The sequence below is a fragment of the Macaca mulatta genome, chromosome 1 (assembly GCF_049350105.2).
Source record: "Macaca mulatta isolate MMU2019108-1 chromosome 1, T2T-MMU8v2.0, whole genome shotgun sequence".
NCBI classification, from domain to species: Eukaryota; Metazoa; Chordata; class Mammalia; order Primates; family Cercopithecidae; genus Macaca; species Macaca mulatta.
The window spans coordinates 126,142,273-126,157,755 of record NC_133406.1 but is presented as its reverse complement, the minus strand read 5'-3'; the positions used below and the strand labels follow the sequence as shown (position 1 = coordinate 126,157,755).

General features: G+C 46.3%; 1 protein-coding gene across 3 annotated transcripts in view; it reads right to left on the bottom strand.

Annotated features, from left to right (window-relative positions):
• Positions 1–5,508: 5,508 nt before the first annotated feature.
• SYT6 (synaptotagmin 6) overlaps positions 5,509–15,483 on the bottom strand; it is a 64,256-nt gene continuing 54,281 nt past the window's right edge. For 2 of the 3 annotated variants that reach the window (XR_013399551.1, XR_013399557.1), the window contains 4 exons: positions 13,685–13,856; positions 12,314–12,464; positions 8,635–8,703; positions 5,509–6,995 (listed from right to left, as the gene is read on the bottom strand). Coding sequence is in view for 1 of the 3 variants with exons in the window: in XM_015148734.3 (XP_015004220.3) it covers positions 6,924–6,995; positions 12,314–12,464; positions 13,685–13,856 (395 nt within the window). In the remaining 2 variants the exon portion in view is untranslated. The remainder of the gene's footprint in view (positions 6,996–8,634; positions 8,704–12,313; positions 12,465–13,684; positions 13,857–15,483) is intronic. The other variant, XM_015148734.3, reaches the window with a different exon arrangement.

The window sequence follows — 15,483 nt, the reverse complement described above, 5'->3', positions numbered from 1 at the left end:
GGAACTGGCATAAAGACAAACATATAGACCAAATAATTAGAACAGAGATCTTAGTAATAAACCTTTGCGTATATGGTCAAATGATTTTGACAAGAGTATCAGGACCATTCAGTGGGGGAAAGGACAGTCTTTTCAACAAATGATGATGGGAAAACTGTATACCCACAAGCAAAAGAATAAAGTTGGACCCTTACCTTACATTATATGGAAAAATTAACTCAAAATGGATCAAAGTCCTAAATGTAAAGATCTAAACCTGTAAAACTCTTAGAAGAAAACAGAGGAAATCTTCATGACATGGAATTTGGTGATTATTTACTGGATACAAAGGTACAAGTAATAGAAGAAAAAAGACGAATTGGACTTCATCAGAATTAAAAACTTTTGTGTATCAAAGGACATGGTCAACAATATTAAAATGCAGCCCATGGAATAGGAGATAATGTTTTCAAATCACATATCTGATAAAAGATTAATGTCCAGAATGTATAGAGAACTCCTACAAGTCAACAATAACAACAAAAACAACCCAGTTCAAAATGGGCAAAGGACTTAAGTAGACTTTTTTCCAAAGAAAACACACAAATGGCCATTAAACACATGAAAAGATGGTCAACATCACTAACCATTAGGAAAATGCAAATCAAAACCACAATGGGATACTACTTCACACCCATTAGGATGGCTACTATCATAAAAGCCAGGGTTAGTGAAGATGTGGAGAACTGGAATTCTTGTGCAGTGCTGATGGGAATGTAATAAAATAGTGCAGCTGCTATGGAAAACAGTATGGTGGTTCCTCAAAAAAATTACAAACAGAATTGCTGTATAGTCCAGCAATTGTTTCTGGGTATACATGTAAAAGAATTGAAAGCAGGGTCTCAAAGAGATGTTTGTACACCTATAGCATACAATAGTAGCATCATTCATAATAGCTAAAACACAGAACCCACCCAAGTAGCCACTGGTGAGTAAATGGATAAACAACTTGTGGCATATCCATACAATGGAATATTATTTTGCCTTAGAACAGAAGGAAATTCTGACATATACTACAACATCTGTTGAGGACATGATGCTAAGTGAAATAAGCCAGCCACAAAAGAAAAAGCCTGTGTATTCTACTCATATGAAGTACTTAGAGTAGTCAAATTCATAAAGACAGAAAGTAGGATGGTGGTGGCCGGGGGCTGGGGGAAGGAAGGAATGAGGTGTTAGTGTTTAATTGGTAGAGTTTTAGTTTTTCAAGATGAAAAGACCTTTGTGGATGGATGGTGTTGATGTTAGCACAACAATGTAAATGTACTTAATGCCTCTGAACCATACAATTAAAAATGGTAAATTTTATGTTATGTGTATTTTACACAGTTCTTTTTGAAACATCAAGGGCCAAGCTGATGGGAGACGAAAAAAGAGTTGGAGCCCTGCAAACATGGGTGAAAATGGACTTTCGTGAATTGAGTTATACTGAAGCAACTTGGATTCGCTTGTTATGAGGAATCATTTTAGGAAGCCCTTGATTGATCTGTTTTTGTTCATCAGCATTTGCATCAGTCAGCCTTGCTTGGGCACCTCTCCATGATGATTCACATCACTTTCTTTTCCCTTGATGTCTAAATGCTGATGGTTCCTGAAGAACCTCTTTTTAGGCTCCCTCGTCTACTTGTACTTAACAGCGTCAGCCTCCTGTCTTCACATCGCTTTGTGGTGTAAGGTTTCCAGAAACTAACATCTCACACCTGACCTCGCTGCCAGGATGCATCTTGAACTGCAGCTGTCTGCTAGACATCCCTCCAGCATCTCAAACTCAGTTTGGCCCAAACTGGACTCATCACTTTTTCTTGCTCTGCTGAATTTCTGGTTTCTGTGGAAGGCATAGAACACTTAGTTTCCAAGGTATAAAAACATACAACACTTGGGAAACCCCCTTTCCTCTCTCTGTCTTCCAGATGAGCTCAGCTGTCACCGGTGTTGCATTTTCCCTCTGTGACTATCAAATTTTTAAAAAATAGAGATGGGGTCTTGCTCTGTTGCCCAGGCTGGTCTGAAACTCCTGGGCTCAAGCAATCCTCCCACCTCAGCCTCCCAAAGTGCTGGGATTACAGGTGTGAGCCGCCACGTCTGTCTGTGACCACCACATGTTATACAGGTGCCCTGCCTATGTCTGGGTCAGCCCTACACTCCCTCTTGAGCGGACAACCACAATTGCCTGCCCATCTCTTCACCTCCAGTCTCTCCACATGGGCTTGCTGCTATGAACAGCCGAGGGAAAGCTGGGGAGAGGCTGGTCCTGTTCCCCCTACTAAGGAATCAGACCTCTGGATAGGGCTCACCCTGCAGGACAGCAGGACATGACACAGATCATGAAGTCCCAAATGGCTTCTGGCTGAGAAATAATAGCCCAGGGAGGAAAGGCTGGTTAAGTGGATGGGATGAGGCTGCTAGACTGAGTCTTAAAGTCAGAGGAGCAGTTGCCAAGCCACCAATGGAGGGTGGGGCAGCAGGTCCAGGTCCTAGTGGAGGCAGTTGGCAAGAGCTACACAGGGGCCAGGTCTAGAGTCTGGTGGGGTGGGGCTCAGGGCCAGGGACAGCAGGGCTCCATGGGCAGAAGTCCTGCACTCTGCCTGGGCTGACCAGTGCAAGCAGGGTAGCACTTGAACTCAGGGGGTTCACTGTCTCCCCTAGATTCAGGGTAGTGGCAGCCCTAGGAATTCCAGCTCTGGACCTTCACTTGTGTGGGCCCTCAGTTTGCAATGTGCCTCCTCCCCACAACTTCCACACTTCCAAATCCCACTCAGCCTCAACGCCTAGCTCAGAGCCACTTTGCACCTGAAGCTGCCACTCATTCTGCTGAGCTGGGATGTTCTTTCTTGGACCTCTATAGCCTTTTACTTCACCTCCGTAACTGCACTTCCATTTTCTACCTTGAACTATCATTACTCAGTGCCATTGTACTAGACTAAAAGCTTTCTGTGGGCAAGTCGTTCAACAATGAATAGAACACATGGATGCCTGTGTTAGTGTTTCTGAATCCATTGTTCAGTAGCTGTCAGCCTCCACAGGCCTGTTTACATTCACTGTGGTCTTCCTAGGTGCTGCTAACTCAGTATTTCCAGTTCTTCTTTCCCTGGGGAACTCGAGCCTCTTATGTTTTGTGAGACACTATCAGCAGTTCTGGCAATGGACTGTGAAGAAAAGTGATGTGTTACTAGAGCATTTAGGCCAGTAGAAGACCCTTCCAAGGACTCTTTTCCCTCATGGGTAGCAACTAGCAGTGTTTGAGATTTCAGTTACTCTGTCCTCCTGAGTCCCCCTGAATAAATACGATGAGAAAAGCTCCTAGCTGACCTGTGATAGATGAGCAAAGCTCCTAACTGACCTGTGATGGGCGCCTATCATGGATGAGAGATAGGCCTTTGCTGTTTTCAGCTACTGTAATCTGCAGGTTGTAATTGCAGCATAGCCCAGCCCATACTAACAGACACAATGACCCCTTTGGTTTATCAGCTCTAGATGTGACCAGCACATTGCCTCATCCTTCTGGCTGCTGGGTGACCTGATGGGAAGCCACTGGCAAGGGGAGGCTGCGTCTTCAGGCAGGAGAGTGCTGCTCTCAGCAGTTCAGCTCACTGGGCCTCTCATGGTGGAGCACCCCTCATTTAGATGCAGACGTGCAGGAATGGATGGTCCCTTCCACGCCCCAATCTACGGACTGCTCTCTAAAATAAAAGCTGCAGGCGAGCAGAGAGATATTCTATTATATTAGAATGTTTTTTTTTTTTTTTTTTTTTTTTTTTGAGGTTGCAACAGTATTTTCCCATGGCTTTGGCAAATTGTGTTTTACAATGGTTAGCAGAATTCCTCTGCTAGTGGGTGACAGCATCGTACTTCCCAGATGTGAGTGTGTGGCCCACTTCCCTAGGGGAGCTTCAGCATCTGCAGGGGCTGCTTGTTGAGCTGAACAGCTGAGGGAACAGCGGAGCCCTGTGTGCCAAATGATCTCCGAGCCACAAGCCTGACAAAACACAGGTGGATTCCAGCCTGATGGGGTACACAGGTATTCCTCGGCCAGAACAAAGAACAAACCAGCCCTTCTGCTCTACCTCTGTTAGAAGGGAAGTGGTTATCTATGTGAAGCAAAGATGGAAAAGAAAAGCTTTGCGACGTCCTGTGCGTGTGCTGACTGCTAAACCCCAGGAACATAAAATGACAAGAGAAATGGGCAAGAGACAGAGATTTAATTGAATAAAACTCCAGGCTGTGACAGGGGTGGGAAGACACGAAGCAGTAATTAACAACATAATATTTTAAATGACGATGCAATTAATTAACGTCCTGGGTAAGTGCAGAGGGGGAGGAGGGCATCTTTCAGCCCAGAAACACTGCTAAATAAAGGAGAAGGGAACTTTCCATATTTTTTTTTAAAAACTATGTGCAAATGGCCCTTGTTATCACAACTTTATCAAAGCTCACAGCAACAACCCGAGAGGCTTCTCCGGCCAGAGAAAGCCAACAAATGGATCGACTTTGTATTTCATTTTTTTCTCCTCTGTGAGGGAAGAGATACTGGGCTAGATAATGAAGTTGGCAGATGTTCAGGTCTCATTCATGATTCAGGTTGAAGACTAGTCTACCTTGAGGGTGCTGGGGGTGAGGCTGCAGGAGCTAAAAGCCTCCCTGGGGTGGGCTCCCAGGCCTGTAGGAATTGACCCAGACTGCCAGAGCAGCAGCGGTTGCAGTTGGCCAGGGTGGTATGGGGTCTGGCTAGAATCTATTCAGAAGATGATTTTCTGAAACCATTGGGATGTTCACTCATGGGAGATAGCTGCTTGGATATAAGAGGAATGTCTCAGATGAGCCATACTATTGCAATTCACATTGATCACACTCCCTTCTCCAAGAGGTTAGAATGGGTTATCCTCACCTGCCTAAGGGTTTAATGATGACAGCTGGACGTGCATTTTGAGTTCACTTCCAGAAGGGCCTTCTCACACTAATTTCTGGACTCCTTATGACCCAGGAAACTCAGCTGTCCCTTTGTAATTGCAAGGTCTACAGCATCTGTTCACTGATGGAAACGACTATCTTGATGGGGTCAGTCTAGAGTCAGAATCACAATGAAGTTTGTCGCCTGCTAGGAATCTTGTCATGACCTTGGGTTTTTTTCTCACTCTCAAGAGAACACCCAAATGCAGGACTGCCGGACTAGGAAGGCCTGTCAATCACAAGATATCTGGGGAGAAAAGTCATCTTTACACATGAGTCCCTAGCCTAAGGTTCAGTACAGGGTGGAGTTTAGGTTTATCTACATTTACTTTTCTAAGCAGAAAACTCCTTTTGCCACAATATCCTGTTAACTCATGCCCAACCTGGTCATTTTTAGGGCTAGAAGACACTATGCAGAGTTCTATCAGCAGAGAAATCTGACAACTTGGTTTAAAGTGAGGGATGCTTTATTGGTCGCTGCTCCTCTACCATGTAACGTATATAAAGAATAAGACACGGATGTGTGAACAGATTTTCTGTTCTTGATTTTCCACTGTTAAAAGAAGGGGTTCTTCAGCAGACTTGCCTCTTGCAAGTAGTACACACAGCTCTGGAAACCGGCATTGTGCTGCCACAAGTCAAAGTAGAAACTCACCTCCACGCGCTTACTGGGGTTGCACAAACTGAGATTGAGCAAATCAACCTGGTTTTAGGGGTTGGTGCGAAGAACACTATTAACTCAACAGAAATGTGCTATTACAACACAGAATCGTTCAAACCATTTTTTTTTTTCCTAAATTGAGTTTGGCCTAAGGTAGAGATCTAAAGGAAACAAGAAACCCTCACAACCACTGAAACAAACAACACTGAAGTACTTAGTAATTTATAGAACTAAAGTTTAAGATGAATATTGTCCCAGAGCCAAAGGGGCTGAAATAGGCTTACGCTCACTCAGTTTCAATCAAAAAGATACTCTTCATGGAAAGATGGACTCAGACTGCTACTTGGATTTCAAAACTCCCCATCTGGAAAAGAACATTTAATCTAGGTTGTTCTTTAATCTGTTTAGGCATTTTAAACAGAGAGTTGATACCTCATGGAATTATAAAGCTATGTATAATGCGGAAATCATTCCAGAACGTATGTGTCTCTCTTACTTTACAATGAAGGTTATTTCTGAGAACAAAGATCCTGTTTTCAAACAAATATGATCATTAACTGTGGCGCATCAGAAAACATACGGCGTGTTTAGTTTCGGCGGAATCGTTCCTAAAGAAAGTGACTAAGTTCCCATGAAGAATCAAGACGTTTTCAATTCATGGGGAAAACCAGCAAGGAATCCTGCACTTCAGCTGAAGGCTCACAAGCGCCTCAGAGGTCTTGTGATTTCAACATGGGACTGATGGTCCCAATGTGGTTTCTGTCCCTCCAGCGAAGAGCTTCAAAGACTAGTAATTCGCCTCACAAAGGCTCTTCCATGGATTCACCTCATTCCTGCAGGGCACTGAAAATGCAACCGCAGTCCCACTGAGCGTCCTCCTTTTCCAGGGTTGTGGAGCTTGCTGGAGACACAGCATTTCAGAAACTCAATCCACCTCTTTCCAAAAAACTGTACATTGTATTTTCTAGAACCAACTTCTGGGCTTTCCACCCTTTGTCTTTTCCTACTCTTTTTTTTTTTTTTTCTTTTCTTAACAGTAGACCCATAAAAAGTGAAAAACCACAAAAACATCACCTTGGGAGACAGAAAAGACTAAGACAGATCTGACCACAAGACAAGTGTCTCAGCCTTGACCTACACAGGAGCAGGTAAGACTCTGGAGTGACGGACGGCTGCCACTGCTGCCGCCACTGCGACTGCACAGCACTGTTTAGACGGTTGAACAAGTGCAAAGAGAACATTGCTGAGTCCCATTTGTGTTATTTGGCCGCACAACTCATGGTGTCGGAGGTGGCTTCGGAGATGGGCACGAGCTCTCACTGTCGAAGCTAGCAGCTCGGCCCTGCCACTGTAAAGAGGAGAAAAGTCTGGTTATTAATTGCTAAATAAATTTACATTTCAACTTGCAAAACTGAACTGGCCCAATGCACTGAATTCACCTTTCCCAGCTTCTCATAAGCTTTCTTGAATTTTGCTGTCAGCCATGCAAAAACATAAGGGAAACAGCTTAGAGCTTCTGGTTTGGAATACCTGATTTTCAAAAAGGCCTACTGCAGAGATAATTAAAGCTTTCTTAACTGTGTGTGTGTGTGTGTGTGTGTGTGTGTGTGTGTGTGTTTGTGAATGAGGTGCTCTGACTGGACCATTTCTGTGCGCTTCAGCCATTTTTCACACTGAAAATCATATTATGTTAGCAGCGAAAGAGGCAGTGTGCAGAATATGTCCTTACTGCCAAGAACCGATGGTCATGCATTATTAGCAATTTGTCTGGGAGCTGATAGTACAGCTAAAAATCTGATACTGCTTTAGCTTTGAGCTGTCTCCTTTGGTCTTTATTCTTCCTATGGGCATTTGCACCTGACTTGTGGAGAGGTAGAGGCATGAGCAGACCCTTCTGGGCTTCTGTAACCCCTTTCTCCTCCCCAGCTCTCCTAGCTCAAAGACTGTCTTCTATCAGCCAGACTCTAACCCTTCTGTGAAAGAGGTCATGTAATGAGGCGTAATGGAGTGAAGGAGAGGGCTGAGGCTGGCTGGACTTGAGCCATTCGATCCTTCTTTAACCAGTCATTGTTGCAGCAGTCATAACCGCAGCAATGTTTACTGAGCAAGGATCTGACCCCATGAATATTCTGGACCTGCCTGGGGGCTGTATATTAATAACTTCAAAGTGAGTCAGTGTCCACTGCTCACCCATCCTTGGAGTGGGTTGCAGAGACCCAGTACTCTCCTGGGTGTCTGCAGGACAGAGCTCCAGAGATAAGAGGTAGGTAGGTGGTCAAGATGGCCTTCCTGACCTGGAAGTGCAGCCCCCCCTTCTGCTTCTCATGAGTGTTGAGGGTCTCCACTGTGGAGTAACGGGGCTGAGCAGAAGCTGCAACTATGCATCTGTGCACACACGGAGGTTTGGGGTCAGGGGAGGATGTGATTCTCCCTCAATACAGTCTTTTCTAGAAGGGCCGAGCCACCTGAGGAATAGATCACTTTCTATCCAGCATCACCTATGGAGTAGATGGGAAACCCACGAAGTTGAGGAAGGATTCAGACCTACTAAACTACCTTAATGCTTTCAGTTCTAAGGAAAGCTTCTGTTACCATTCTCTGGGCTCGGTTCTTCGTGGGCTTCTTAGGACTCCCTGTGCAGGCCAACTGAAGATCTTTATGACTAACCAAGGGCCAGACAATCAGGTACTGATGACTACCATTATGTGACCTAGACCTAAGCAATCTTAGCATGTCAGCACTGGAGGCAGGCTTGGAAGCTGATCCAGTCTAACCTTGTTCTTGCAAATAAGAAAACGAAGACAGAGAAGTCAAGACACAGCTGGCTAGGGGCAGAGCCAGGACCCGAAACCAGGTCTCCTAACACCCAACTAAGTGTTGTTTCCACTCCATCCTGCTGCTATCTCAGCATTTGGCCACACTAGGGGAAGAAGGAGACAAAAGGTAATAAGCAACCTAACGTCTTTGGGTCCACACCAGGTACTTACTCCTAACTCCAGGTGGCAGTCTCTCTGCTTGCAGCATCCACTTGAATGAAATCACAACCGAGGGTTTCCCTGGTGAAATATTTTAGATAAATAAATGCCTGGTTGTTGAGCCCACTGTGGCTTCTGACTCAAGTGTTTCTTAACCAGAAGGTGACAACAGATGATTACTAATGCTCTCATTTAACAGACCTTCATTTTAGGAGTTCTACTTTTCTGTTACAACCTTTACTGTTGGTGAAAGGTACATTATAATCACTGGCTTCTTCCCTGGGTAAGCATGCCACTTACACAACCTGACTGATAGGCCAGGTCAGAGGAGAAAACATAAAAGGGCTTCATAGAGTGTCTTTCTTCCTTTATGTAGCAGCCCAAAGAGTAGTCGCAGGGAGCATAACTGTTTATCCAGAACAAATGAAGAAGGAACACTGGCTCCCCTGCTAGTCCGAGTTTTCCTACGAAGATAAACAAAGGGAGGAGATGGGGTTCATGGACAATGGGAAGGTGAATGATTCCAGGAGGCTTACAGTGGCTCTGAAATAGCAGCATACCTGTCCCCAGCACACAGGGAGATTGTTGTTTCAGAAGGCCTGTGTTCCAGTAAGGTCTTTTTTTGCTCTGAAATGGGTCACGTTCCAATGGAGATTTAACATCTCTGGCAGATGATCTGAACCTGGCCCTCCATAATAAAATGCCTTGGTGAAGAGTGCTGGTCAACCCTGTGTGTGGTAACAATGATGACACGTGGCTCTGGGCTGAGAGGGAAGGGGGCGGGTGCCGCAGCTGGGAAAGGCCACTTGTGATGGCTCAATGAATTTTTATTCATGAAAGAATCCCAGCAGGGAAAGACACCTTTTCAGTTAACTTGTTCCCCTCAGCCTTATTTTGAGCCCCAAACAAGTGAGCAAGTATGATGCCCTCTGTTCTCATTAATAAAAAAGAAACGATCACAGCACTTGAAAATCCCTTAAGAAAGGTGCAAGATAAATACAGAGCGCTTTGCAGATATGATGCCATTTATCTTCCCGGCAGCTGGAGGAGATTTCTTTATGATTATACAAATGGGAGATACAAGTTTCAGGAGCAAAGCTCTTGCTCAACATCCAGAACAGGAATGAAAAGAAGGCAGGATGTGAGCTCTGAGGATGAGCGGGAGGATTGCCTCCAAGCACAATGCATCGCACCAGCGGACACGAGGTGCTTACTTAATGTCAGCCCTGTGGGGGTTTGCATGCATTTTAATAAAGATATTTCAAATGTGGGCGCTAAATGTGTCGGCAACAATTTCAAATAAATGCGAACTATTGAAATCTCAGGTTGCCGAGACGAGTGTCATTTTCAGCTTCTTGATACAGAGAATGATCAGCTGAGTAGAAAATGGTGGGATCATGCATGGGGGAGGGGGCATTCCTGGGAGCCTGGCCTGCGAGGTCAAGCAAAAAGTAAACCCAAAGCATATCAATTTATTCTCTTTTTGTTTTCCATATACTGTTACTTTCCCTTTACTGTCTCATCAAATATTCATTTTCAAGGGCTTGATTCTACTTTATCTTTCTTTTGTAGTCTGAACCAGTGAGTCGGAGTTCTCAAAGAAATAGGGACTTGGAAATCAATTATTTGGCTTAATTAGGTTGTATTCATCATGAAGGAGAGTGATTCTGGAGCCAAGTCCTAGCTCCTCCGTGGTACTCAACACCCCACCCCCAGCTGTAGCCGCTGCTCTGTCACTTTCCATTTTCCACAGGCAGGCTCAGCCTGGTAACAGGGATGGGTTATTGCAGACTCAAGATTAGAAAGGCAGTCACAGTACAAGATGGGGGCTCATGGGCCCAGCCATAGTTTAGGGTCAGAGTTTCCTAGAAAAGCAAAGATGGGAAGGGCTTATCCTCTCATTTTACCAAGGAGCCCCAAGACCAGAGTGGGGCAGTGAGTTTTCTAAGGCCCTACAGCCAACCAGAGACCTCTTAGCTCTCATTCCATGCCCTCCCCCTAAGCCACCCTAAACAGTTCAGTAGACTTGTTCTATTCTTAAATATCTCCAAAGGATGATAAGCGGGGGAGGAGGAGTGGTGTGGTGGATGGGGCTGTCATGACCTCTGCCTGGGTTGAACCAGCACAGCCTTCAGTGAGGTGCTGGATGCTGTCTGCAGGTTGTCTAGCGTTCTGCCCAGCAACGCCTCCTGTATTGTGGGTTCCTCACCCACACTCTGCAGAAAGGGCTTTCTGGAAAAGAGGGGCAGGGGCTCCTCTGGGGGAGCTGAGAGCCGAGGGACTGGCCTCACTCATTAAAGGTCCACAGCTATGGGAAAATCAAGTCACCCACAAGATAGAAATATGAGGTCTCAACTGCCAGAAACTTTGCTTCTTTATACCCCTTGATGCCGCCTCAAAGGTCACAGGGCAGGAGCTGCACAGAGCACACGCCACCTGTCTGGGGAGGTGAATCAATTAGCCTGCCCCCTCACCAACCGAGGTCCCTATCACCCGTGTTTCCACAGGTCCAATCCCCTTGGCTCTCAGGCTCTCCTGAGACACCTCACCCTGCCAGAAACAGCTGGAAATGGGCTTGTCCTCCATGAGAGGGCAGGGAGCCGGTGGGTTCTCTAGGTTTGCCGACCTGACTTCTCTGCATCATAGAGTGTGGGGAGGGGATGACTCTGTTTTGAAGGTGACTCCGATTTTAAGCTGAGGGGCCATGCAGTGAAAAGGATAAAGCTTTATTTTGTATTAGTAGAATTTCCAATTTATACAGCTCTCTAGACTTGTTAGGTTTGAAGCCTGTTAAGATGACAGAATATTCACCCAGCTTTCTAGGATACAGACCAAGGCATGAGATACTGTGAGTGAGTTTTAAGCCTTGTTTGGTCACCCACACTTCCAATCCATTTGAGAAAAAGCAGGCCTGGGGACCACCAGGGTGATAGAATACAGGATCCTAAGTCAGTGGGATTCAGTGGAGGGTGGAGAAGTTTGCAGATATCACTCAAAGGGATATTTTCTTTGCAGTTGAGGGAGAAGTGACAGGGTCAAGATTATACAGTAAGTCAGGAGGGGCCAAGATTGGAGCCCAAGTCTCGGGACTCCCAGCCCAGTGCTCTCTCCATTACGTCTCTGTTAGAACCCAACGCAACCCAGCTCCACAGCTTTAGCCAGAAAGCCTGACACCTTGAGGTCATGCTCCCTTCCCCAACAAGGGCGAGAACCAACATTCATAAGAGGAGGAATCTGCTCTTTGGCATCTCCATCCAAGCAGTGAAAACTGCCAAGTGACTGCCTCGCTTGAGCCTCAGGGAACTTACTGTTCTGACAGGGGTAGAATGTCTTGCCAAGCTGTGATCTCACCCGCTTGGGGCTTTCTCCTAAAGGACCAACTTGGCCAAGGGCTTTGTGAAAGCATTTCAGGCCTGGCACAGTGGTCTGCTGGGAAGTCTTCTTCAAAGTTCTTGCTTTCCATTACGAACTCAGTGTTGCTTTCAAAATGCCCAACACCAGAGGCTTTGTGTCGGTGGACTCCACCTTTTTCCTCTGTTTCCTTTTGGCCTATTACACGCTGGGTAAGAAGCATGTGGCCCCCATGCCCACCTTTCCACAAAAGGCTGAAGGTGTCACTGCAGCCGACTGCCATTCTCCAGCCCACACTGCCATGCAGCAAACATGCCAAGGGCCAGGCGACCTCACCCACCTCTTTGAAGGATTTCTTTACCTCCACCAAGGAGTGCCAGTGTGCGATGGGCTTCCGGGGGTATGCCAGCATCTCGTTCCAGTGGTCCCTACCCAGGCCTTCGGCATTGATCCCTACACGACAGACTCCTATGATCTCATTGTGGCCCACTCTGAGGGAGAAACAAAAGTCCCAGCATTGGCTACCAGACATGCCCTCAGACAAGGAGGTCCAGCGCGGGTGGGCGGGGGGGCATGGTAGGACTCTGCCCAATGGGTCTAACTCAGAACTCTGAGCTCTGGAAACAGATGCTTGGCAGGGCTTCTGGGTGTCAGTGGCAGTGAAGCCTTTGCCTGGTCCCCTTCAGTGGACACTAGACACAGGCAGATAAGCAAAGGTTATAAACCTGTTTGGAATCTCAAGAAATGGTGGGCAGACAGCCTGAGTTTGGGAGGTGAGAGAGTCTAAGTCTCTTCACTTATTTGACCCTGCCAACACATTACAACCTCACTGAGACATCAGTATTTGCAAATAAATCGACCGTCTCTGAGCACCATTTCTCCAAAACCCCCGTGGCTGGAATGTGATTTATTCACTAGGTAAGAACATCAATTATCCCTTAGGTATGTTTGTCAATACTATGCCTGAGAACTTGGGCTAAAAGTCCTGTATTGAGGCTTTATTGCATGGTTTCTTTCTTCTTTAGCTAAAGTGACAACTGGAGAGAAGGAGTTATAGGGGCTGGAGCAGTTGAGAAATGTTTCTGAGCCAGCCTAGATGGAAAAGCAGGAGGTATGGAAGAGAAGAAAAATATCTGAGAGAGGGGAGATCCGACTGGATGGATATGCTGGTTCCAGATGAGGGAAGGCCGTGAGAGTCCAAGGGAAAAGCCTGGATCACAGGAGCCACTGATGGTTCTTTAGAAGGGCGGGTCCAGGAAGAAAGCTGTCATTTAGGAAGATGTGTCCCTAGTATGTTGACCGAATTGGGGCAGGAATCGATGGAGGCAGGGGTCAGTTAGGAGGCTGCACAGCCATCCCAGGGTGACAGTAATAGCAACAGCAGAAATAGAGAGGATAGAGGGGCATTTCGAAGGCCAGATAACAGGACTTGGTGCCAGATGGAAGAATGGGAATAGCAAGGGGTGAATTCAGGGAAACTGATGGATAGAGCCGCCCCTGATGGAAATAGGCCAGTTGGGAAAAGAACTTTGAACCTTTGCTAAGGGAGAATCCATGATCTTCCTCAAACTCCTGTACCCTTCTTGGGTACAGATAGAGTTGAGGCCTGAACCCCGAAGCTGAGCCCTGAATCACAAGGTCAAGGAGCCCTGTGCTGGTGCTGGAGTGGGAGTGAGGGGTGGAATCACATCCTTCTGGGACGCCCACCTACCGATCATAGTCCATGACTGAGATGAGCAGGCTGACTTGATCCATGTTTTCCGGGGGAATGTCAAAGATGATGGCCTCATTGTAGACAGGATTGAGTGTGTTTTTCTTTATGGTTGTTTTCTTCTTCTTCAGCCTCCGCCCATCACAAAGCAGGGACACTTTGACATAGGGATCTGTGCCAATGGGGACAGAGGAAAGGGAATGGAGTGTGTTAACAGATGTCTGCAAACATCATTTGCAGCAAAGGGACTGAAGCCCTAGACCTACTGCTGCTCATCAGATGGTATCAGTGGGTTGTTAAAATAATTAAACCACCTTGTATTTATGTAGCACACCTGTCTCTGAGGACACTCTGTGCTTAATAAATGCAGAGTCTTTAGCTACCTCAGTACTCTTGGGAGAGCGCCTAATGGACTTTTACTAATGGGGAAGCTGGCCCCAAATCAGACGTGGCACCTGCCGACAGGTATGCAGTTCACAGCCCTAAATCTCAGCTCGTCAATCACTGGCTGACTCAAAAGGGTGATGAGGCTGAACAATGACACTATTTCTTTCACCTATGAGGAGTGCTTTTCCTTGAGTGACTTTTTTGTTTTTTCAGAATTATAAACCAAAGGATAAAAGTTTTGGGGCAGGGTAAAAATAGGACTCAACAATGGCCAAGGAGACACAATGTGTCAGAGTGAAATGAACAGCAACAATCACGATGCTGTTCATGTCCTCCCCACCTGAGAACATAATTTTGGGTCCCATTGTCTCAATAATCTCATTTCCATTTGGCATCTAGAAGGCGGGAAGTGGCCCTGCTCTCTGCTTCCCTGGAAGCCGTTTCCTGCCCACTTCTGGGCAGTGGAGGAGGAGGGAGCTGTGGCCCGGGGAGACTCAGGGCAGCTGGTTGACATTTCCTTTCTCAGTGGGATCTTGGATTCTCTCCATCCTGCAAAGAGATGCTTTTATTGAACTTCCATGTGCCTCCCATCCTTTTGTTTTCTTTAGTTTTCTGAATGGGTATTTCATGGCCATCTTTCTACCCTGAAATTTTCTACTTACTCAAGTGAAGTGATACCTATTGTATCTCATAGCGCAGGTGTCTCGGTCACCATCATAATTGTTATTTATGCTGCACAGCTCAAGAAATGGGAGGGCAGCTCACAGGTAATAATAGTTTTCGAGACACTGATGTGCTGAGACACCTTGTTGCCCAGAAGCCAGGGCTCCTGTGAATCTGTCAGGAAGTGCCAGCCAAGCAGCTGCTTCCCAGCTCTGTGATTCATAGGCATGTGGTTCTATCTCCTGGACACTGAGCACCGACTAGGGCCCTGTACTCCCTGGCATCATTCAGATGAGGCACACATCCATGGTGGAAACGAGGAAGAACTGTGACACCTGATCAGAAACCCCAAGCCTGAAAGGCATTTCTGTAGACACCTAAATGAGCTGCCAACTAATCCATGTGGCAGCAGTAGCTATGCTTTAACTGTGGGGACATGAGGTTGGGTTGATGGGGAGACCATGAGGTGTTTAATCAACCTGCTTCTCTAACTACACATTTGAAAGGATCCTCTCTCGGGGATTTTCAGTATAAAGGAAGTAAGAGTTTTGAGAACTGGCATGAGGCTCTGCTTTCCACAGATTCCATTCTTTGTGGATATGCCCCAGGACATTATTCAGGTTCAGGTAGACAGATGGGCAGAGCTAGCCCCAAGACCTGTCTTTAACACAGCAGCTTGCAGAATCCATAAGGATGTATCTTGCCTTGCAAAGTGGCTCCAGACTTGAGGTTACTCAGGTGCTGCCTCA